Genomic DNA, 25,060 nt, shown 5'->3' on the forward strand with positions numbered 1-25,060 from the left:
CGTGTTGGAAACTCACAGGGGCAGCTCCACCCTGTCTTACAGAGTCACTATGAGTCAGTGTCCACGTGATGGGGTGGTTTGGGTTTTTTTGAATCAGTGTCACAAACTAAAATGTGTATGATTCATTGATTGGAAAACCAGTTTGCTATCGTAAACTTTCATAACCATAAAAAGTAAAAGCAAAACAAAACAAAATAACTCCACTCCTTTGCCTGCCTAAACTGACCACTTGAAGCACTTACTGATGAAGGTCAAAGAGCTTCAGTATAGATTACTAAACATGTCTAAACATGAAGAAGACAAAAGTCCTCACAGTTGGGCTAGTAAAAAACATCATGATAAATGGCAAAAAAATTAGCTTGTCAGCGATTCCTCCTTGGAGTCTCAACCAACTGCCTTGAAAGTAGCAGTCAAGAAACCAAAGGACCATATTAGGAAAGTCTATAAAAGACCTCTTTAAAGCTTCAAAAAGCAAGGAAGTCACTTTGATGACTAAAAGTGCTTCTGACTCGATGTATGGTATTTTCATTCACCTCATACGCATTTGAAAGCTGAAAAAGGAAGACAGAGTGCCTTTGAATTGTGGTGTTGGTGAGGAATATAGAATATCCCATGGACTGCCAGCAGAACAGATACATCAGTCTTCAAAGACATAGAGCCTGAATCTTCCATAGATGCCAGGATGGTATGTCGTTTTCTCAGGAATTGTGGCATTGACTGACTTAGGACATGTCTCAGGAAAGAGCAGTTTCTGGAACAGGAGACTGTGTATGGTAGTCTTAGCAGAAATGAGGGATGGATTAGCACAGTGATCACAGCAGTAGATGCAAGCCTTTCAGCAATCATGACAACAGCTCAGGACCTGGCAATGTTCTGTTCTGATCAGCATAAGGTCACCATGCGTCAGAGTCGCCTTGATGGCAACAAATTGTCCTATGGTTATAATCTCAGCTGTATTATGTCTCCTTTGTAAAAATCAATGTGAAAAAGTCATCATTACACACAATTCATAATTTTTAAAACAACAGATATCTCCTTGGGTTTTTGATTTGCGTTTCCTTAAAGAGCCCTGGTGGCGTAGCAGTTACTAATGCATTAGACTGCTAACCACAAGGTCGGGACTTTGAAATCACCAGCCGCTCTGCGGGAGAAAAACTGAGCTTTCTCAGTTGTGTCGGCTTCGAGTCGATGGCAGTGAGTGAGTGTGTGAGTGAATGACTAATGAAAAGAGCCCTGATGGAGAAGTGAGTTACCCATTGGGCTGCTAACCACACTGCAGAGTCACCAGTTCAAATCCACCACTTGCTTCTCAGGAGAAAGAGGCGGTTTTCTAGTCCCATAAAGATTTACAGTCTCAGAAACCCACACGGGCAACTTTGCTCTCTCCTGTAGGTTTCTGTGAGTCAGAACCCCATGCCAGTGAGTTTGTTTTTTGAAAGGACTAATCTAGGGGCCCTGGTGGCACAGTGGGTTAGGCATTAGACTGGTTACTAATTGGCTCATCAGGAGAAAGATGAGGCTGTTTCCTTCTGTAAAGGTTATAACCTTAGACACCATGTGGCGAAGAAGTTCTAGTCTGCCCTGTTGGTTTGCCCTGAATTAGAATCGACAGCCATGGTTTGCTAGTGACTGATAGAGTGGAGCCATGGTAGCCCAGTGGTTAAAGCTTGGGTTCCAATAGAAGATGAGACCCCCTGCTTCTGTAAGGGTCATAAGCCTAGGACACACTGGAGCAGTTATACTCTGTCCCATGACATGCCTCTGAGTCCGAGTTGGCACAATGGCATTTAACACCCCCCATCCCCACCCCTTTTCCTCTTAATGCGATACAGTACCTTTTTAGGTGCATAGTGACCATTTGTGTTTTTCCTTTGGAGAAATGTTCAAATCCTTTGCTAATTTAAAAACCAGGGTTGTTTGCCAAGAGTTCTTTAAAGATTTTGGGTATGGGTCCCTTAGAAGGTACCTGATTTAAAAAATAATGTCCCCATTGTATGGGTTGTCTTTTCAGGTAGTTGATGGTGGCCTTTGAAGCATGAACATTGGTAGTTTTTATGAAGTCCAAGTTAACTCATTTTTTCTCCTTTTCTCCTTGTGCTTTTGGTGTTCAGATGAAAGAAACAAACCCCAACTCATGAAGATCTACACCTGTTTTCTCCTAAGAGTTTTAGTTTTTGTGTACTTTTTGAAGCGGGATCGAACATCATTGTTTTATGTCGCTCCAGCACCAGTTGTTGGAAAGAGCAGCTTTCCCAATTGATTTGTCTTGACATCCTTGTCAAAAATCGATTGACTATAACTATAAAGATTTCTTTCTAGACTGTCCATTTCATCTATATGTCTGTCCTTATGTCACGTCCGTACTATCTTAGCTATTGTAGCTCTGGAGTAAACTTGAAATTGAGATGTGGGAATCCTTTAGTCTTTCTCAAGATTGTTTTGGCATTTGATTTTTAAGGCAAAAATTTCAGTGTCTGGGTGTACTTTCTTTGGGGAGACTAATGTATAAATATTAAAATATTCAAAATAGGGACTTGGTAATTGAAGAAAGGAACTTAGATGGTCTATGAATGAATAGGTGACCAAATTCCTAATAGCTGTGTGTGCGCGCGCGCGCGTGAGTGTGTATGTGTGTGTGTGTGTGTGTTTAAAACTCCGTTTATGTATTAACACCTTCCTTTGGGTGCTCAGCATGTGTTAGACATTATGCTAGTTCTCCAGAAATGACTAAAGTGCAGCAAGTTTTCATGTTTTTGAAAGAAATGTGGACGTTTAATCATCAAAGATATGTAAGTAATCAAAGTAAACCTACACATAGGGGGAAAGTTTACTCTTGTCAGCATTGGAAGTCCCGTTCCATCAGTGAACATTCCTCAGCATACAATTTTGCTAGTAGGCATGAAAGTACAAAAAGAAGAGGATGGCTGTCTACCAGGTAGCTGTGTGGAGCAGTCTGAGAACGACCAAAGAACCATGTTTTCATTTACCCCTGCTGTGCACGTAGCTCCTCCAGTGAACATCTCCTTGAAGGCAAGGGCCCCATTGCAATTGCCTTTCTTCAACCAGTCCTTCCATGGTATTTTGAAAATACCAGTCAGTACGATGACTGAATGACTCGTGGGTTCAGCCATAAATGTGCGCTCATGTCATATGGCCTTATGTTAAATTAGGAATTGCATACACTTAGTAGCTATCATTTTTTGTTCTCAAGGATCTTGTGGTTTAATGTGAATAAGAAGCAGTTCAATGTGATACACTTTGACAGAAGTAAGGTTAACTAGAATGATAAATAATATGCCAAGCAAATGCATGATAAGTAACATTGGACATACGTAAACATCTTGGAAGGAGTCATTTGAGACCACTGGATGCTCGTGGTTGGTAAGGGGAAGTCTTGAATGGCGGTAGAATTTTATCAAGGTTGAAAAGACTGAAGGAAAAAAGAATGGAAAGAATGGATGAGCCCTGTAGATACTGATAGCGAGGGGGAGAGGTTAAGCCTTTTTCAGGTGCAGAGGTAATTCTCAACTGGGATGGTAGTTCCCCTGTCAGCAGTGGCTGTGGGGAAATGTGCAGGAGGGAGGTTTTGGTTGCCCTTCTGTTTGGAAGTGCTGCTGGCTTTTTGTGGGCTGTGGCCTGGCATGCTTAAGTCCTGCTGTGTGAAGTTAGGAACCGCTCTGCCACAGGGCACAGGGCCCAGCCGCCCACGGTTAAGCCAGAACTCCAAGGAAATCGATGGAGCTGCATAGGGAAGACGTTTTTAAGAATAGTTTAAGTAGATACTGTTTTTAACTTGTTTGCTTTTGTTTTTGTCAGTGGAGAAGTTGAACTGGGAGATGTATGTAGTTAGAGAGGAATACAGCAGTGGGAGACATTGGGCAAGAACCTAAATTTGATGAATTGGATGCTCTTGATGATTCTTTACACTCTTTGCTCTTATAGTTAGTTAGACTCTTTTTTCCTTTATTTTAGAACGAGCCTCTGACTCCAGGTTATCATGGATTCCCAGCACGGGATAACCAGGTTGGTACCTGTATTTATCATTAAAATGGTGTGTGTGTGAGTGTGTGTGTTTTATCTAAGGATATTGTAACGCATAGCATTTTGAAGTTACTTATTTTGGAGAGCAATGTGACTTTTTTCAGTGATATATTGACTTCTAGTTTAAAAAGTATGACAATCATGCTGTTGAAATTGTGGGGATTGTATGGAAGATGACCGTGCTGTCACAGTCGGGATAACTTTTGTGTCTTTCCCCCCCAGGCTGCACAGTAATTTTAAAATAAGTTGTCTCAATGCCGAAATTCTAAATGCCAAACTGGTCTCCCTATTCCCTGCAACATAGCCTTTGACAGTACAAGATTTTTGAGACCTTGCAATAATCTTCATCCAGAAAATTCCATTCTATTCCTTGGAGAAATTCAGCCTTATGGCTTTCATTAGGGAAGACTTGCCTTTCTTTGGTAGATGGAGGGAGGAGGGATGGTTAAAACAAGCCCAGGTTAGAGCAGAACTGCTTCCTGTAAGACATTCTCTGCCTGGTTTAGGTGAGTGTAAAATGCCTTTTTTGTCTTTCTGCTGGTTGAAGCTTTGGACAGGTGAGGCTGTGGCAGCAGAGTTAGGGTAGAAGAACAGGTAAGTTTGTTTGCATCTGGATAAGCCTTAATCCAGGAGATTGGAAGGGTAGCCTCTGGAAATAATCTCAGAGTGCAGATCTGCCTTGATTTAGTAGGGCAGTCTGAAAACCTTCACCACCCTTAGGTTTGTCCTAAGGGCTGTAAGTCAGGAGATTTTAAACCCAAAGGATCCACAGAGTTCCTCTTCTCCAGAAGCCACTGGAATCTCGCGAAAGCTACTGACCCTGATCTAAAAGGTAAGGTCCCCATAGCCAATCGTCTGTCTGGGAGCCTTCCAGTGTTGAGCTCATTTGCTCGGTCTTCTGGTGGTCTCAGGTGGGACAAGGAGAGGAAAGGGATGAATATAGTGTTCATCTGGTGTGATCTTCACCCTTGGAATGTGTAATTGCGGATGGTGAGTGTTTTTGTGAAAGATAGTCATGTATGCCACATCTAAAGAGAATATAGACTTAGTTCTTTGTGGGCTCCCCAAATCTTCTGCAAGCTGTGAGATTTAGGCACTCTGAAAGGATAGGAGTTCCATGTGCTGTCACACAGCAAACAAGCCAAACCAAATGACCCCTGGCTGAGGAGCCAGCCCTTGGAGCTTCTGACAGAGGAATAGGGTGCACCATTCAGTACTGGCGTCCCTCTAGGTGACTCTGCTATGTCACTGTGAGAGCTGCAGCCCTGTGTTTGACTTTGACGGGTGCCATTTTCTGTGTGGCAGCTGTGCTTCTCACCCGAGGCAGCTTAAGAGAACAGGTGTCATTGTTAATCTGGCCTTGCACACATGCGTGCAGGTGTTGGCTGATTTACAGAATGGCGCTTCTTTTGACTGTGGGAAGGTGAAGCTCCCTGGAGTAAGACAAGGAACAGGCTCGCTGAGTTAGGAGGATCTGAAAGGGTGCTGTGGAAAGCAGAGCTGTAGCTCTGGGGGTTACAGATCAGTGAAGGGAACAGTGAGGAGCGTTGAGAGGAACTTGTGAAAGCGCAGTCCGCAGGCTCTCGGCCGGAACCGCTGTATTCCCTTTCCATTTGCTACAGGACCCACGTCTGCAACCTGCCCCGTCGTTGACTCACACCATCTCTGCTGTAGGCCTGGGCCAGCCCTTTGCTGTGGCCTCCAGCTGCTCATTTACTTTGAGGCCCATTCTGATGGTGGCAGGTTTACTTTAGTTTATTTTCTCGGGCTGTTTTTGTTCTCTGGCTGGATCTTTGAACGAGAGATCTTAGAATTGTGCAAATAGGCAAATATTGAATAGCTGCTTGTTGTATTTGATGACTACAGAATCCAAATGAGTATGACTAATTAATGCGCCTAACCTCGGGAACTCGCTCTTGGTGCTTGGAGATTTGGGAGGCATTTATCAGTGGGAAACACTGGTTTCAACAGCTGGAACTGGCCAGAAACCGAATTGGTGATCTTTACATCTCCACAGTGGAGTCCAGGAGCCAGGGGAAGGGAGTCAAGGTGAATTTTAATTCGGTGTCTTTATTGCCCTGCCTTCTTCTTTTGCTGTTCCTTACTAAACAGATAGGTTTTGTGTGTTGTTGTTTTTTTTTTGGGGGGGGGGGGGGGGGGGGGCACCTGATGGTAACTCAGAGCTAAGAATCAAATCTTTTTTATAGTTAGGCATCATCTCATCTCACAACCACCTTTTGAAGTAGATGAGGCAAATACCTTTGAAAATATATGGAAACTAAGGTACACCCAGGTGAGGTGACTTGTCATGGTTGGCAATGCAAGGTAGTAGCTGAATAACAACTGACATGCACCTTCTGTTTAGTTGTGGGTTCTGCCCTCTACTGGGACTTACTGACTTCCTCAAGAAAGAGGGCCCATGCAGCGGGGGTGGTGTGTGTGTGTGCGTGCGAGCTATGGAACATGTCTACTCACCCACATGATGTGTTTACAATTGGGGCACTTTCTATACTCCTCAAGGCTCAGGCATCAGTCTGGACGTCTGGGTCTGCTCGTTAAAAAGGATTACAACCAAGTTTGTTAGCCTCAAGTGGACCAGGATTTCTTAGTTTTAGTCACTCTTTATCATGTCATGTAAGTACCAGAAACTCATCTGAATTCAAAATCTGTGAAGGAAGGGAGGGAAGAAACAAAACACAGCCCTGTCGTTTTGGAGAGGGCTGGCTTTCTTCCGTAGGGTCTCCTCAGCCCTCTCCCGCAGTGCATTAGCAAGTGGTGTGGAGTGGCACGCCATATGGCTAAGAGCCGACAAGCGAGAGGCGATTTGTTTTTTGGCGTTGAGGCAGCCCCGACTGAGTTGAGTGGAAAGGGGTGTTGTTAGTTGCTGCTGAGTGGATGCCAGCTCATGGCAACCCCACGTGTGCAGAGTAGAACGGCGTCATCGTTTTCAAGGCTCTGCTTTTCAGAAGCAGGTCACTAAGCCTGACTTTTCAGGCATCTCTGGGCAGGCACGGACCTTTTGGGAAAATAGTCAAAGGCTTCACTGTTTGGCAGTGGGTTATTTGTAGAAATAGGTGTTAAAGGCATTGCTGTAATCTGTTTTTCTTACTGCTGTTGAGTCTGTTCCGACTCATAGCGACTGCATAGCCACAGAACAAAACCCTACGTGATCTTGTGCCTTCCACACAATCACTGCCATGTTCCAAAAAGCCATTGTTGCAGCCAGTGGGTCAGTCTGTCTCCTTGGGAACCTTCCTCTTTTTGGCTAACCCGCCATCTTACCAAGCATGATGCCCTTCTCCAGGGACTGTCCTTTTCTGATAACCTGTCCAAAATGTGTAAGGTGAAATCTCACCGTCTTTGTTTCCAAGGAGCATTCCGGCAGTACTTCCAGGACAGGTTTGTGTGATCTTTTGGGTGCATCCAGTATTCCTTACCTGCATCATAATGCAAAGGCACCAGTTCTTCTTCAGCGTTTCTGAAATGCATTGTTCACCTTTCACATGCATATTAGGTGATGGCAAATAAAAATGTGCCATCTTTGCTTTTTAACACTTACGTTGTTTGTGAGCTGTGGACGATAGCAAATGCATTTTCTGTTAATGGTGCCAAAGTAATAATGAGGGCGGCTTTTCTTCTCTTCGGGAGAGTTGGTGAACTGGAGGGTGTGGTAAGGATGGTCAGGTGCTTTCAAGCTTCAAAGACTGCAGCTCCTCTTAAGCAGTACCTTTTATGTCATGTCCAGTACACATACATGACTGTGACTTAGACTTGATCTTGCTCTTACTGTGCCCCATGTGCTATATGATCACTTTCACTTCCGTATAAAAATTGTTGGTTATGACCAACAGGTACTTGAGCAAAATAGATTTTTCTGGATCCGCCAATGGATTGCAACTGTAGTTTGAAAAATACTATTCTAATAAGTAAGTGTCATCTTTTTTTCTCAAAATTATTTTATTGGGAGCTAATACAGATTTATGATTCCATAGTTCAAGCTCAGTGGAAAAGCTCAATGGAAAGCAGAGCTTTTAAAAATGCAACTTTTGATTCTTTGGGCAGCAACATTATTTGCTAATATTAGAACTTAATTGCTGAATGTGAAAATTTAATCCTACTTGGAAACTAGGATGATTCAGAAGTAAAATGTTTAATACCCCATCTATATTTCAGTCATCATAATTTTCTTTCTAGCTCCCACCTGTGCAAACCCTCCCCCCCCCAAAAAAAAAAATTTAAGTCTAGGAAGTTTAGAATCAATTCCCCCCCTTATAAGCTTGCCCTGAAGGAGCCCTGCTGGTGTGAATCCACCAGTCCCTTATGCTCTTGTAAAAATATCTAGCCTCGCAAAGTCACATGGCAGTTGTCCTCTGTTCTGTAGGGTCATTATGGGTCAGAACTGCTTCTGGTAGTGAGAGGTCATCCAGACCGTCACTTTCAACTTTTTGCAAGGTTTTTCAAATAGTTGCTTCCCTCCAGTATCTTGACTTCAGGTCACTCCTCAATGGCTTAGGGCCTTTTGTGGTGGTGCCCTTACACCCTCTAGTGGATGAAGGACTGATGGATGCTTCTCAGCCCAGTGTTTTCTCTGTGGTTTAGAAAATCTTAGGGTCTCCTTCAGACTTCACTCTGCATTTTGGCCCATTTACCTCTGCACATCATTCAGATGCTTTCCCTCTAGGGAAAGCCATTTTAGTTCTTACCCTGTTTCCTTCCACAGATCTAGAAATTATGCTTATTCTACAATTTCTGGATTTACCTATTTTAGTCCTTATCCTGTGGCTTCTTTCTGTGTAAGAAATGAACATTTTTATGGGCCCTTAGTCTTTCCTTCCTTGTAATAGCTTTTTGTTGTTATTAACTCAGTACTACTGAATTATGATTTCAAGCTACATCATCATGACTATAAAAACATTTCTCACAGCGGAGTCTTAAAATACTCGGACTACAGTCCTTTTCTTAGGTATTTTTCCTCTTGAATGAATGTGTGTGTGTTTGGTCACTGCCTTGGGGGCAGAAAAGCTCTACTGAGATGTTATTAACACCATACAATTTGCCCGCTGCAAGTATACTATTCAGAGATTTCGAGTTAATTTATAAAGTTATACCACCATCACCACAACCTTGTTTTATACTTTCATCATCCGCCTTTAAGTTTTCTTAGATCCCTTTTTGCATTTTCTTCTTGTTCCCATTCCAAGCTACCATGATCTGCTTTCTGACTCTGTAACCTTATCCATTTTTTGATATATCATATGAAAAGAATCATAGGACACATATGTCATCTAACTTAATGTTTTTGACGTTCACCCATGCTCTGGCATCTGTTGCTTAATAGTACTCCCTTTGTATGGGTGTACGACATCCTTGTTTGTGAATTCACCAACTGATGCATGAATTGTTTCCAGTTATTGGCTGTTATGAGCTGCTATGAATATTTGCATAACACGCTTTTGTGGGGATATACAAGTAAGCTTTAATTTCTCTTGGATAGATTTCTAGATGTGCAATTGCTGCATTTATGGTAAATTCATGCTTTTTAAGGAACTGCCAAACTTTTCCATAGTGATTGGTTTTAGCTGCCCTTACTGTAGTAATTTTAGTGGATATTTAGTGGTATGAGTGTCTCTTGTGGTTTTAATTTGCATTTCCTTTGGGATTAAAGATGTGGACCACCCTTTCCATGTGTTTATTAGCTGTTCACATTTTTCTTTGGTGAAATAGCTGTTGATCTTTTGCTCATTTTTAAATATTTGGATCATTTGTGGACTTATGCTAGATTGAGTTATAAGAATTCTTTATATAAAAAAAGAATTCTTTATATATTTTGTATATAAGTTCTTTATCAGATGTACAATTTATAGGAATTTTCTCAGGAGATTTTGCAAGACAAACATTTCCCTTTTCCTAAACCAAAGAAACCAGTGTTTTCATGTCTTATTTGCTAGGTTTGGATCAGACCCTGCATCACTAACTTAGGTGAGAGACTAAGAAACGCACTTGACAACCTCTGCTCAGGGCGACTGCTTCGTGGAAAATGGGCGGCTCTGCAGTGGTTCTGTGCTTGGCTGACCTAGCCTTGTCTTTGCCCATCGGTGGCAGGCATGTTTGGCAAGAAAGCTTTTCCTGGTGTAAAGAAAACTATTCTCTTTCTGGATGTCCTAGGGGGTGTGGGCTCGCAGAGGGTCAGCCAGGCCCATCGGCTTCTCCCCCAGACCGGGCAGTTTCCTCGAAACTCATCTGCAGACAAGCTCATGCACTCATACATCCTGGCTCTGGTCTTAAATACCAACTGTGCCACCAGAGGCTCTGTACCTTTGGGCCAAGTCTTTTCCCCCCCAGCTTCAATTTCCTCATCTGTGGGGTTGTTGTGAGTAGTAGATAACATTTGCAAATTTCCTGGAATCTGAGAGGGCTCGTAAATCACTTTTTCTTATTTATGTTATGAAAAAGAGACCAGGAAAGGATGATTAGTTCTCAAACTTTTTGATTTAAGTCTCTTTTTTCATTTTCTTTTGATTCTTGCTTATTCACTGAGAAATGAATTATATCTGCAGATTTGAAATGGCTAGGTCAGGAACATAGCTTTGCCCTATCCTTACAAAAATAAAAAGTTCTCCGGAGGAAAATGAAATCTGTATAAGTTAATTTTCCCCTCTCAGATGTGAGTCTTGGCCACATCAGTAGGACGTTTTCCAGACCTTTATAACTTGAATCTTCCATAACTTTTTATAACAATCTAGTCCAAATTGAGCCAGGCATTGGATGCTCCCTGCAATTTGGTCCCAGTGTACCTCTTCAGCCCTATTGATCATTGTTACAATGTGCATAGAAAAACTGTGCTTTCTAGGCCCTCAAAGATAGCTATTATGGGCATTTACTTCTTCCTAGTGTCTGTTGCTTAAGATGCTTCTTTTTCCACCAGAATCCTAAGTATCCTTCTAGATCCCTGGTCACATGAAATCTTTCCTACTTATCCAGGGTCCTTTCAACTCACAGAACCCATGGTCTATGAGCGTGGGAAACATTCTGAGAATATTATTTGACTTCTCTAAGGCTCAGGTTTCTCATCTGTGAAAGTGGGCTAATGGTTCCTCATTTTGTAGAGTGGTTGTAAGAATTAAGGAGTGACCTATTGATTGGTGTTGTGAATGGAACGTAGCATGAAACACAGCCGTTAGCTCTTTGTGCGATCTGGAAAGTCTCTTCTCTACTCAAGGCCTAAGTGTCTTCTTAGTTATCCTTTGTGCTTTTGCTTGATCATAACACTAAGATAAAAACCCCTGGGGTTTTTTAATCCCCTAAATTCTTCTTATCTCCTGAATCCAGCAGTGGATCTGCAGAGAGATGAGTAACTTGGGCCAAAAACATGGAAAACAGACCTGGCCGCTATTCATATTTCTCTGTATCTGGTTTCTTTGGCAGATCCATCCTGTTGCTGTGGGGTGACATACTTCTTCCCCCCTCTACTCCCATTATCTTTGCTTCTTTTTGTTCATTTTAGAGTTGCTGTAATTGTTGATTCTCAGAACAGTTTTACTGGACTCTGTTGACTCAACTACTCTATGTTTTGTGAGTGGATGGATGGGTCATAATCTCATGACTTGGCTCTTTAAGTAGCTTGATGCCCTCCTCTGTCCAGGCTGTTGATTTATATTTTAGTGGGGTCTAATATGACTATTAAAGGAGCCTGGTGACACAGTGCTTAAGCTCCAGACAGTTACCAGAAAGGTGGGTAGTTCAGAGCCACCAGTTTCTCCTTGGGAGCAAGATGTGGCAGTCTGAGTCTGTGGAGACTTTCTGGGTCTTCCATTAGAATCCTTTTGGGACAGTTCCACTCTGCTTCTGAGCATCGCTATGCCTTGGAGTAGACTTGATGGCACCAGGTAACGTGACTGTCAAATAATTTCCTGATTAAAGATTTATCACTAGTTATTTCTAGGAGCCCCGATGACCTTCAGAACTGCTCCTGTGCGGAGTGTCTGAGACTGTTTAACCTTTGAAGGAAGTAGAAAGTCTTGGCTGTGGTTTCACAGTGCCGACCTTGCAGGTCATAGCCCATCTCGTAACCATGACACCACCAGGGGTCCTCTGGCTTTACAAAGCCCACAAAATAGTAGCTAACCTCACTCGCCTCACCAAAGAGAAGCAGTTCCAGCCACCACCACCCACCACCACCCCAGGAATGGGTTAATTCAGTGTTTGACCAGTATGACCTGAGAATGATGTTATCAATATCCAAATGGCCCGTGGCAGACAAAAAAGGTTCCCTGCCCCTGGTCTAGGCCTTCTCTGGTCTGGCCTTGACCACTTTCTTTCTGTGCCCTGTAAAGCACTGTGCTGTAGCCCCACTATGGGAAGGGCCAATATAACTTTGGAACTCGTTATGGGTTGAATTCTAGTATCTTTGCTTAGTGCTATTATAACCTTTGCCAAATTCTTTAATTTAAAAAATTGTTCATTTTCTCATCTTCTAAAGGGGAAGAACATTGCATAGCATAGAGTTAAAGGAGCTATTTCAATAGGCTTTCATTTAGCATAGAGGCTAGTCCTCAATTAGGCATCATAAATAGTAGCATATCTTTGTACTTGCTGTCTCTTCTTCCGCAAAAGTCCTTCCTTTAAATAAAAATACCTAGTATTCTCCATGTCTACATACAGTCCATCCTTCAAATCCCACTTCAAATACTGCCTCCTCTATGAAGTCCTGCTTGGTGCACTTATTTTGGAATGGACTCTTCACACCCGCTCCATTCTATCCCTGTGTGATAGCACTTTATCACCGCCCATTGAGGCAGTGTGCTTTCATCAAGACTCATAGCCTCGGAACCCACTGGAGCAGTCTTGCTCAGTCGTATAGTGTCACTGTAAGTTGGAATCCACTCAGTGGCAGTGGGTTTGGGTTTTGGTGGATACTGTGTTTTGGTGAATAGGTTGATGACCCTACTGAAACAAGTTATGCCTGGGCCAGGACCCTTCCATACACCTTATTGTTCTTGAATAACTTTTGCAAAGTAAGTGGACTCCGAATTTGGCAAAGGGATAAATTGAGAAGTTAACTCATTTTTAACCTTGTTGTCAGATTTTTGCTAGGCTTTCATTGTCGTCCCAGAGCAATATGAAAAATTAATACTTAAGAAGCTAGATATCTGATCTTTAGCAAGAGAGTGCCTCTTACAAGTTTAATGGGTTTGGTCAAGTGGATATAAAACATCAATCTGTCATTTTATGGAGCCATAGAAGGCCCTTTAAACACTCAATGGATATTCTTATTGAATAAGTAGAACTTTTCTTTGCCAGAGGCCTGCCTGTGTATCTCCTATTATTAGGAGATTTCTTTGTTCCTTGAGAGCACCTTTCACCTGTTCCTCGCAAGCTCTGTGGTGTAATGGCATAGGGTTCCACCTAAAATGCAGGTACTCCCAACTCGATTTCATTACTTCACTATCCGGACAGGGAACCTATATGCATTCATTTCATAGTAATAGGAAAATAGGTGAGGTTTCCCATGAAAAGCTAACATGTATTGAGCACTGACTATGAGCCAAACCTTGTTTAGAAGCTCACTACCTTCGAGTCCATTCTGACGTCCTAGTGACCCTTTCTAGAGTTTCCAAGGCTGTCTCCTCTTTCTTCCGAAGGAAAGCAGGTGGGTTTGAACTACTGATCTTATGGCTGTAGTCCAGTGCTTACGGACGGGATGGCTTCAGCAGGACTCCTTACCTGGTTAAAACCTTTGTTGTTTTTGTTGTTAGGCACCCTCCAGTGGGTCCTGACTCATATAACAACCCTAGGAACAGCATGAAACATGAAACCGCGGGGTCCTGGGCCATCCTTCAGCAAGTGTGACTTAATCCCACTTGCATTTGAAGAAACCTAGGCCACTGCTCAAAGAGATGAAATCATTGCCCAAGGCCATGCAGCTATTAATTAGTGAAGCTGAGTTTTATATCTAAATGTGTGAGGCTTCAAAGCCATGGAATTCCTACTGGGCACACGCCTTTTATTAATTTGTTTTCACTGGAACGTTATTTTTTTTTATTACATTTAACTTACGTGTGATTTTCTTTAGTCACCAGCAGACGTTGCTGTTTCCCTATTTGCTTTCCTCGCAGGCCCTTTACTAAGCCTAAACCAGTTGTGATTGAGTAGATTCTGACTCATAGCAACCACGTGTGTGGGCAGTAGAATGTTCTCTGTATGGTTTTCAAAGCTGTGGTCTCTTCTGGGGGACCTCTGGGTGCATTGGAACTGCCAGTGTTTTGGTTAGTAGTTAAGTTTGGTTGATACTTAACTATTAACTCCGGAGAGCCTTCGCTAAACCATTAAACAAAACTAAACCTCCAAATCTTTTGCTAATCAATTCCAACTTAGAGTGAGCTTGTCTGGTAGAGGACAGTAGATCTGCCCTGTAGGGTTTCCGCGACTTAATGTGGTACTGTGGGTTTGCTAGCAGGTTGGTGGTTCAAACCCACCAGTTACACTAAGGGAAAAAGATGAAGCTCTCTGCTCCCATAAAAGATTTTCAGCCTCGGAAACCCTGAGTAGGGTTGTTGTGAGTCGGAATCTTTATTGAGATCTCTATGGCTTTCTCTCATAAAGCAGGTGATGGGTTTGAACTGCCAGCCTTTTGGTAAGCTGCCAAGTGCTTACCCACTGGGCCACCAGGGCTTCTTAGCCCTTCTTCAGGGACTCATAATTGTGCCTTTCATGTCTGCAGACCTGTGTCATTTACATACTGCTTTCATATCCGGTGTCATTTGATCTTGATGAGATCCTTGAGTTCTGTGCAGGGTTTTCATCTCCACGGCCAGGCAAGGAAATTGAAATTCCCAGTTTTGTGCGGGATGTGCTTGCGGTGGTAATAAGTGGCATAGAATATTAAGTTTGGTGAGTTGCAGTTGCCTTCAGATTCAACAAAAAATACTTAAAAGTTTTGAGCAGTATATTATCTTTTTTAAAACTAATGACACAGACCCAATTTATATTAAAAAAAAAAAAAAAAAAACCTCCCCCCGTTTTTTTTAAGTGGTTATGAGTTGAGCTGTCCACCAGTTGCTCCCAGGGAGGAAGACAGGGCTTTCTCCATCCTTCAAGAGGTACAGTATCTTGTACTCACACGGACAGCTCTACGCTGTCCTAGAGGGCCTCTGTGAGTCAGCGTCATCTTGATGGCAGTGAGTTTGGTTTGGTTTGAGTTTAGTAGAAAAGAGGTGGGAAGCCTGTCACCTATGCCACTGGCCTTCCTTTTACGCCTGAGTCCCAGGGCTGACGGGAACAGAGTTTGCAGACACTCGGGAGTCATCAGAGAACGTTGGTGTCAGGCAGACCTGCGGTCAGATTCTCTACTTGTGAAGTGGGTCTACTTTGATAGGGACGTTGGTCTTAGCCAGTGTTTCCAATTCATGTAGCCCAGCTGGCTTTTCCCAGGCGAGATTGGTCAGGGGTGGGGTGGGGTGCGCCACTCCTCCGGGGTAGGAGCTCCATGCTGAGGCCCAGGCCCCCAAAAGGACATCCAGCCCAGTATATTTCGGACTTGACCAAAGGTTCAAACGACCTCACTCTTATCAGTAGTTTAGAACATCGGGCAACTCTCCTGTAAAGGGTCAGAAAAACCCAATTTTCAGTGTTTGGTACTGTATTGTCTGTTGCCGTGCGTCCACTTGGCCGTGGTAGCAGAACAGCAGCTACAGATGATGAGCAGTTCATTTGAGGCTGCTTCTGATGGTGACAGGTTATTTTCTTGCTTTGCTTTTTTGTTCTCTGGCTGATTCAGTCAAAAAGTTCTGCTACAACAGAAAAAACCCTGAAAAATCTTTATGCAACAGAATTCTGAAGCATGGAGCTGTTCTTTCTGGACATTTCCTCCATCTAAGTCTGCGGTGTTTCCATCTGCCATCTTTCCAGGGAAAGAGAACACTGCATTCTTCAATTTACACCACGTCAAAATCGGAGTTTTGGTGTCCTAAAAGGACTCAAATCGCGTTCCTTTGAAATGTTCTTTGAGATTTGGGGATCAAAAAGAAGTTGGCCTGGGAAGATCAGGGCTGCAGGTGGGTGAGGCCTGGTTTCCCAGTGGGATCCCAGAGGACAGCCCTTGCTATTACATACTTGAAAGAGCAGGTGGGAAAAATAGTCCACGCACAATTTACTTGGCCTTTTTCACCAACAGGGGTCCTGGTAGCATGTGGTGGGTTACGATTTGGGCTGCCAACCACAAGGTCAGCAGTTTGAAACCACTAGTCATTCCAGAGGAGAACCATGAGACTACTCCCATGCAATCTCAGAAACCACAGGGACAGCTCCACTCTTCTCTGTAGGGTCAGAATCGACTTGATGGCAGTGAATTCTTCAGTTCCTCGCCAACACAGTGTTTGGCTTCTTAAAACGTTTTCCTAATCAGCCCGTGTTTCTCTTGTGTCCCTTGAGAAGGTCTATCAAGATTGCCCCTTCAGAATGCCCCAAACAACAGTCACTGTAACCCTCTGGGCTGCTCTCTCTTCCTTACTCACCTTGGAGGTCTTGCTGACATTCCTTAAAATGCTGGGTCCATAAAAACTGTTTTACGTGAAGCAGCATTACTGTAAACTTGTTGCAAGGCTTCAGTGATTTGAGAAGATGCCCACTTGAGGTTTGTTAAAAATTTGGTCTTAGCCCTGACCTCAAAAGATTTGTTTTTCATGGCACAAAAAGCACCTCCCTCCCTCTCATTGTAAGTCCCTGTGATGAAGCTAAAACAGTTGTTGCACTGAGAGAACTTGCCTTGAGTCATTCAGTGACTGTGGAGGCATGCTTAAACATGTTTTGCTTGGAATAAACCTGCACGTGTGTGAACTGGAACCCCAATAGCAATGCTTTTTGGCTTACCTTTGTATAAATAATGTGGCCGTTCTAATAAGATTCTATTTGTGGGCTTAGTTCTTTAATTTCATGCAAGTTTTGCATGCCACACCATTATTCCTGTGATATTTTTTCCAGCCATTATAATTTTGTACAAAATCTGTTGTCTTTGAGTTGATTCCAACTAGAAACCCTATAGGACAGACAAGAGCAAACATCAAGGTTGGACTCTTTACAGAAGCAGACTGCCACACTTGCCTTCCTCAGAGTGCCTGGTGCGTTTGAACTGCTGACTGTAGGATTAGCATTCAAACAGTTAACCGCTGCGCCACGAGGAGCCCTGACAAATACAAAACTGAAGTGCCGCTAACTGCTATTGAGTCCATCCCAACTCATACTGATGACCCTGTAGGGCAGGGTAGAGTTACCCCTGTGGGTTTCTGAGACTGCGACTCTTTATGGACGTAGAAAGCCCCATATCACCACCACCCTTCCCCCATATATATATATATAAAGACCATGCCATTTTTAGCAACAGTTAGATTGGGCCCATAGACCAGAAGTTGCTAACCCCTGATGTAGATGTTTCAGTTGATGGTCAATGTAGTTTTTGACTCAACAAAGTAATTTAATTAAAAAAATGATCGCTGTTAGCAAAGCGTTGGCATTCAGAAAGGCGTCATTTTAATGATAGGGATAGATAGGGTTTTCCCCTTCCCCTGTCAGGAATGGGTCCCAGTCACTAGTGTCCTTACCCTTCTCCAAAGTGGTCAGACCGAAGCTATCCTTGTCTTGGTCATGAAGTCAGTAAAAAGGTTCCCAGAGAATGGTTAGTACGTGGAAAGACTGAGTCTTGGTTACACATTTGGTGACTTTTTACACGTCCCTAATACACATGAAGATGTTGGAGAAGATTGTACTGGGGTCTTCTCCAGCTCTAAAACCCCCTCACTTCTCACAGTGTCTGGATGGCTCTCTTAAACAATTGCTGTCGGTAGCACTGCCAAGTGCTTTGTAGTGTGTTACAGGGTTTCACCTTGGGGGGAGATGTTCTAAGAGAGCAGTTGATTCCCGCTGAGCTGATGCGGAGGAGAAATGAATTCCACACACCAGTAAGGTATCTGCTGTTCGTTTCTTCTTCTGCAACCCTGAAGCTGCTCCTCTGGTTGAAGTCAAGAGAGTGGAAGGGTCTGGACAAGCTGGAGGAACAAGAGGTCTCTCCTGCCTGCAGATGGGTTTTCAGAAACTGCCACCGCCAGAGACCTTTCTTCAAGCCCAAGCTCCACCGGAAGACTCTTGGCTCCCTTGGAGTGGGGGAGAAAAGGGAGGGAGCAATGCAGAAAGCCGCTATGTCAGATTTTGTCAACAGAGGGCACCCAGAGCAAACCTTGGCCTTGATGACACTGTAGTCCTCAGTGGATGGCTTACCAGAGAGGCCTGGAGCACTGGTAACACCTGGACAATGTGCCGCCTCTTATCGGTGTCAGCGGTGTTAGAAGTGTTTATCCATTCTGAAGTCCGAATAGTCTGGGGCTGTATTCCCCTGAGTTGTACAGTCTGGGGTTTGGGTGAAGTAGGCTCTATTTTCATGAAGCACTTGGTGAGCAAGTTCCTGATATGCTGACATGAAAGAGCACCTCATATCTGTGTAGCATATTTTAAGGAGAGTACGGAGAACAGTGGTCCTCAAAATTGGGGCCCTGGGTCAAGAGTGTGAGCACCACCTGGGAACTTGAGCAAATTCAATGGGTCCTAGCAGTCTGTGTCAGCAAGCTCTCCACATCATGTTGATGTATGTTAAAGTTGAGGATCACTGCCATAGAGGAATGGCTTGGGGACTCAAGGACACGCATCTTTACTGAAGACCACAGGGCATGCACTCTGGCAGGAGTTTCATCTCCATCTTCCATCTGGATGAGAACACCAAAGCTAGGATGAAGTGATGTGCCCAAAGTCCTGTGTATACTAAGTGGCAGAGTAAGGGTTTGAACTCTTTCAGATCCTTTACACACACATACACAGAGGGATACCTAGGTATGTGCACATATACATATGTATATATTTACACATACACATAAGACCAAACTCACTGCCATTGAGTCAATTCTGATTCATGGTGACCCTATAGGACAGGATAGACGTGACCCTGTGGAAGCCTTATCTTTGCCCTGTAGAGTGGTTGGTAGTGTGGAACTGCTAACCCAGCATGTAATCACTACTACATACATCATCAGGGATAGAGATGTGTGTACATGCATGTACCCACGCACATTTATGAAGAAAATGCTCAGAAAGTAACAGCAGTTAAAATAAGAGTAGTGAGAGACTTCAGGACCCAATGCCAACCTTTATAACCTAGTTGTTGTCTTGGGAGAGGTATGTGTCTGAGCTGGATACTGAAGTAGACAGGGATGTATAACTAGCAAAATGAGTAGTAGATAGGAAAGAGCAAGGGCAGACATTGGCGGAAAGGGATGGCTAGTTAAACCTTGTTAGCCAAACCCACTGCTGTTGAGGACAGAATAGAACCACACATTAAGATAGTCTCCTCTGTGCAGTCTAGGTAGCCCTAGACTGTAAATCTTCAGGGCAGACAGCCTCATCTTTCTCTTGCCGAGCAGCTGATAAATTTGAACTGCTGACCTTCAGTTAGCAGCCCAGTGCTTATCCCACAGGGTCATGGGGCTTCTCTCTTTTCCCAAAGGAGGATGTAGTTCACTCATATTTTTAAACAGCTTTATTGAGATACAATCCATATGCAATATGACTCGCTCATTATATAGTGGCTTTTAATATAGTCATAGAATTGAGCAACCATCATCACCACAGCCTATTTTAGAACATTTTCATTGTCTCAAAAAGAAACCCTGCCCTGCCAATCAGAATTCCCCATCACTTCCTACTTCATCTCTACACACCACCCCCAAGCTCCAGGCAATCACTAATCTACTTTCTTTCTCTACCAGTTTGCTTGTAATTTCATATAAATGAACTCATACAATATTGTGGATCCTTGTGACTGACCTTTTTTTTTCACTTCCCACAGTATTTTCAAGGTCTAACCATGTGGTAACATGTACCAATATTTCATCTTTTTACAAAGTTGCCAAATGGTATTCCATTTTATAGATAGAATGTGTTTTGTCCACTAAGGGTATTGGTAGGAAAGGAAAGTTGTAGGGAGTGGGACAATAATAGAATTGCTCTTCCTAGCGTAAAGTAGGGGGAATGGAAGATCACTGTAAAAGACAGACCGTGGTCCTCCCGAGGCCTTGCAACTGAATGCCTGGGCAGATAGGTTGGGTGGCACCCGCTGCTTCATGTGTAGTTCGTGGAGGGCAATGTCTCTTCTGACCTGGGCACATGTCCCATTCAGGGATCTCATTGTGTAAATCTTAGTGGTGGCCAGCACCGTTGCCCCCAACAAAACTCCTCGTGGAACCCGAGAGGCCTTTGCTGATCTAATCTGGATACACTTCCCTGGTTACCACGGTTCTGAGTCCCCAGAGAGGCCCGTTTAAAGAGCTGCCAGTGTGTTCTCTGCTGGCTGTTGCAAGGTTATTTCTGACCATACCATTTGCCCTGCGAAGATTACACTCATCTCTCAGGTCCTAATTGTTTGGCCAAAGATAACAGCTGCCATTTCCCTGCTTTTGGAAGAAATGTTAACTCTCAGGCCCCTGCTGCCGTATCTTTCTCCGCTGGCTGTCGTGTTTGGAGGGCTCCTTCAGAAAGCAAACGCAGGACCCTTCCACGTGCCAGGTGACGGACAGCAGTCCCGCTGTGTCCCTTGGCTTCCTTATTTCCTATCCAGGGAACAGAGAGCCCTGGCCTTCATAATATGAAGGCGCCAAGCCTTTTCGCTTGTATCCTAGGAATGTGGCTGGCTTTCTACTGTGCCTGAACTTGTCAAGTTTAGAGAGAGAATTGCCATCACTTGTCTTAATCATCTAACTCCCCTGTGACACCTCTGCCCTAACATGGAGACAAATAGCCTCTGTAGAGAGCACCGGTATGGCCCTCGGGTCCTCAGTCATTGACTATCAGAGCTGGGGTTATTCACATTGCCCTTCTGTGGAGGGGGAAACTGAGTCCTAGAGTGCTTCCATGACCAGCTCACTCTGAAAGGCTTGCAGAGTGTTTGTGTGAGAGCGTTGACAGGTGAGGTGCTGGTGATGAACATTTGTTAGGTGGGAGCAGAGCAAGGGCCTCGGCTGGTGAGTTGAGTGCTGCTATTAGAACCCAGCTCACTCTGCCATACACCCCCTCAGAGGAGCCATTTCCAGTGAGGTGATAAGTTTTTGATTAGATGATTATCATTCCCTGCTATCCCATGTGTGGTTGGACTAATCTACTGAGCCATAATCTTAGAGTGCCTTTCTGAAAATTTTTGCTCACGGCTGCCTCAATGCCTGCTCTAATTTTTTCCTCATAATTATGAGAGAAGAGACTAAAATCCTTCTTCCTACCTCTCAGTGTATCCCCTTGCTCTCAATTTGTACCCGACTCACAATGACTCCGTATAGGGTTTCTGAGACTGTACATCTGGGAGAGCACACAGCCTCATCTTTCTCCTCTGGAGCATCTGGTGGGTTTGAACTGCTCGTCTTGTGGTTAGCCGTCTGATCCTTATCTTATAGCTTCTTCTTAGTGAATAAAACCCCAGAACAGGGCTCTTTTCTTGAAATCCCCCAATGGTGACCACATAATATGTCTACTCAATGTCCACCTTACTGCAGGACTGGATCTGTACCTGCCCAATGGAAAACAAATGGTGGCATAGTAGCTCCATCCAGAGATTTCTTCCTGCCCATGGTGTCCTCCCTGCCAGTTAGTGAGCTCCTTAAAGGTGAAGGTATGTCTGTCTGTCTGTCACACTTCTCCCCATCACCTGGCGTGGTGCTCACAACATAGTCCTTAAACGACCATCTTGGGCATTTTCATGCTCTTCACCACCCAGTGATGTGCTGGGGAAAGTACAGGAATGCTAATATAGCAGCTGGTATTTGAATATAGTTTGCACCTGGCTGTGTTGGTCTTTTATAGGAGGTATTTTATTGTCCCTCATAATAATTTGTGTAGTAATCGCTCCTGTTCATTGAATGCTTACTAAATACTAAGTATTTAGCACACACCCTCATTTCCGTATGATTTTTAACAGCAGCTCTCCATAAGGCAGGTGTAGAAAACCAGGTGTTACAGATGAAGGGACTTGAGCTTTAAAAAAAAGGTTAGGCTACCTAGCTTGAAAGCTGTGGTACAGGTATTTAAACCTGGACCTGCCTACCACTGAAGCTGATGGCTTCAGCACCCAGGCGGAGCCTCCCTGAATGGTGACTTTGTGGAACATTCCTGTGAGTCACTTATGTTCCCTGGGATTTATAAATGAGATGTCTGTGTCAGCACATGGCATTGGTAGCGTAGTTTAGATTAAATGTGGCGTTGGGATTAGAGAACTGAGACAGAAGAGGCACAAGGTGCCTTGGCCACTGATTCTCTGAAGCGGGTTTGCTGTGACTCAGTGTTGAGCAATCTTTGCTCTTTGGGTCCAGTGCGGTTTCAAGTCATTGCTAGTTCACAGTTCCTGAGCGATGGTTCTGCCTGCAAGTCCAGATTGTTGGGGAGAGGGGACGTTTTATATTAGGTTAAGGAGCCCCGGCAATGTGTAAGGAACCCTGGTGGATTATGCGTTAGGCTGCCCCACAGGAGAAAGTGGGGCACGAGGTCAACAGTTCGAAAACAACAGCCACCTGCCCCACAGGAGAAAGATGAGGTAGTTCTGTCTTATAGGGCCACCACCTGTTGCAATGGACTTGATGGCATTGAGGTTAGACTTTGCTTTTTGGTAATGTAGTAGGCATGTCGGGCTGCTAATCACAAAGGCAGCAGTTTGAACTTATCACCCACTCCACAGGAACAAGATGAGGCTGTCTGTGCCCATAAAGATCTTCAGGCTCAGAAACCCCAGGGAGCAGTTCTTCTCTGTCCTCATGAGTCGCCTCGGTGCCAGAGGGTTGGTTCTTTGGGTTATTAGTTAGGTCTGGTTCCTGGTTTGTCTACTCTGGTCTGAATTCAAACTCATCTCTCCACTGGCTTAGAGACCTTCAGGCTTTCGTGACTAAGCAGAGGCTCACTGGCAGTTTTCCTGTAGTTCTTGACCCTGACTCTGGATGTAAACGATTGGGGCCGGGAGGATTTCTGTGTGGCTGAACATAAGAACAAAGAGAACCCAGCGTTTCGGCATCTTTTTTTCTGATCAGACATACGGTGTCCCTGGAGTGTATCCGGGAGAGGGCTGCCTCGCCAAGTCTCAGCTACAAACTGAAATATTTTGGAGACACATTACTGTCTCTGGAATGGATGAGAGAAACCGCGCAGGGGGTGAGGGGGTGGAAGTGGGAAGAGTTGCTGGAGGAGACAGACCCCTTCCTGCATCCTCCCTAGGGAGGAGTCTAGCCAGGCTGAAGGGCTAAGCTGTCAGTTAAGTGGCCCCAGCCTGGAGTAAAGACTTGGGCAGACTGCCCATTGGATTTGGCAACAGATTGGGTTTCTCTCTCCCCACCCCCACCCTCCTAGCTGCTCTGCACATGTGTGCTAATACAATTACGGAGAGGTTGCATTTTGTAATAAGATAGCCTTGTAAATGTGGGGTGGGGGAAGCAGCGGCAGGGATGGTCTCCCCTCAGAGGATGGGAGACATGGCCAGAGGAGAGAAGGGGCTGTGCTGTCACCTCATGGTTTCAGAATGACAATGTGAGACAAGAAGGCCTCTGCCGCTGGGTTGGCAACTGGAGGAAGCAGGGTGGCCTGGCGTCTCCTTTGCCCTGAATCTCGTCTGGAGCACCAGCACTGCCCTGTGCATTCGTTTACCCAAGTGGTCTGACCAAGAATCATGACAGAACTGGTCAAAGGTTACAGTCTTCTCAATGTGGGGGTCAAGTGCTCAGAAATATCTTACAGAATTTTGTTAAAAACCTGAGCAAATGCCCCTGCTGTTGTTTACCCTGGGGCGGGGGCTCGGGATCGGATGACATTCTTCTCCCTTCCTTTTGCCTCGTCCCCACCCCTTTGGCACCACCCAATCACACCGAGGGATGGATTTCAGTGCCTCTGCAGCCTCCTCCCTGAAGGCCACTGCCCAACCACTGCTCTCTGAACAGTTTAACTCTTGGGGGCCGGGATCGCAGGGAACCGCTGACCATACAGCTAGCCATCTCTCCGATTTGCATCAACTCTTGCTCCCAGTGAGGCAAGCGGCAGCACATCGACCTTGGAACTATGGTTTTAAGCCCTAATTCTGCCAGCATCAGTGTAACCTTGGGAAAGTTAACATTTCCCTCCTGAATCCTTTCTGCAAAATGAGGAGGAAAGGAAAGGGTGAGAATGCATGTTTGTGGTGCATCTATAGATGGCAGCCACCCGCCTGTTCTGCAGGGCTAGCCTGAGGTGTGGGGGATGGGCACTTACCCTGCATTGAGTGTCTCTTCTCAAGCAGTTGCTTTTTATCTGCTACCTCCTTAAAATGTTCACCCTTCTGTTCTCTCAGTTTTATAAAGGAGGAGAATAAAGGCCAGAGAGCCTGTCTCACTTGCCCAAGGTCACCTAGCTAGCTAGGTCACGCCCCTCTGGTTCTGCCCAGCCCATCTTCCAGTCTGGGCCTTCTTGCCTTTGCAGCTAACACAAGCTCTGAAAGCCTTAACTCCCTAACAGTGCTCCTCCTGCCTTGTGCAAAGAGTGCATGTTGGGACCCTGCTGATGGAGCAGGGGAGGACTTGGGCATTTCCCGCCTCCTGAAAGCAGCAAATTGACAATGGTGCAGCAATCCGTCTTCTCCCCGGGTGGAGAAGTTCTTGTCCTTCATCACCACCACCCCTTCCTCACCCATGCCCAGATCTCCTTTTCTCTTTGCCTGTGTTTGCTGGGCAACTGATGGGGAGGGTGGGTTTTGAGGGTTGTTTGCTTTAAATCCCTTTCCCAATAGCTTTATGTGATACAGATATACCAACATCGAGCTGACCTCTACTGAGAATTCTTGCTGATATATATCTATAGCTATACAAACACACATAAATACATTCTCTCTGTTATAAGATCCCCTTTTTAGGTAAACAGGTTTTATCAAAACCTCTTTTAGGGGCTTTGCTTTTCACGACAATCTCTTTCAATTAGCCTAGCTTTC

At 44.5% G+C, this 25,060-nt stretch overlaps 1 protein-coding gene across 15 annotated transcripts in view; it reads left to right on the forward strand.

Annotated features, from left to right (window-relative positions):
• RBFOX2 (RNA binding fox-1 homolog 2) overlaps positions 1 to 25,060 on the forward strand; it is a 215,200-nt gene that overhangs the window by 22,328 nt on the left and 167,812 nt on the right. For all 15 annotated transcript variants that reach the window (XM_045291747.1, XM_045291760.1, XM_045291771.1 and 12 more), the window contains exon 2: positions 3,973 to 4,023. In XM_045291747.1, the coding sequence (XP_045147682.1) occupies positions 3,973 to 4,023 (51 nt within the window). The remainder of the gene's footprint in view (positions 1 to 3,972; positions 4,024 to 25,060) is intronic.

Source organism: Echinops telfairi, unplaced genomic scaffold (genome assembly GCF_000313985.2).
Source record: "Echinops telfairi isolate 266 unplaced genomic scaffold, ASM31398v2 ScPeMD7_2;HRSCAF=8, whole genome shotgun sequence".
Taxonomy (NCBI): Eukaryota; Metazoa; Chordata; class Mammalia; order Afrosoricida; family Tenrecidae; genus Echinops; species Echinops telfairi.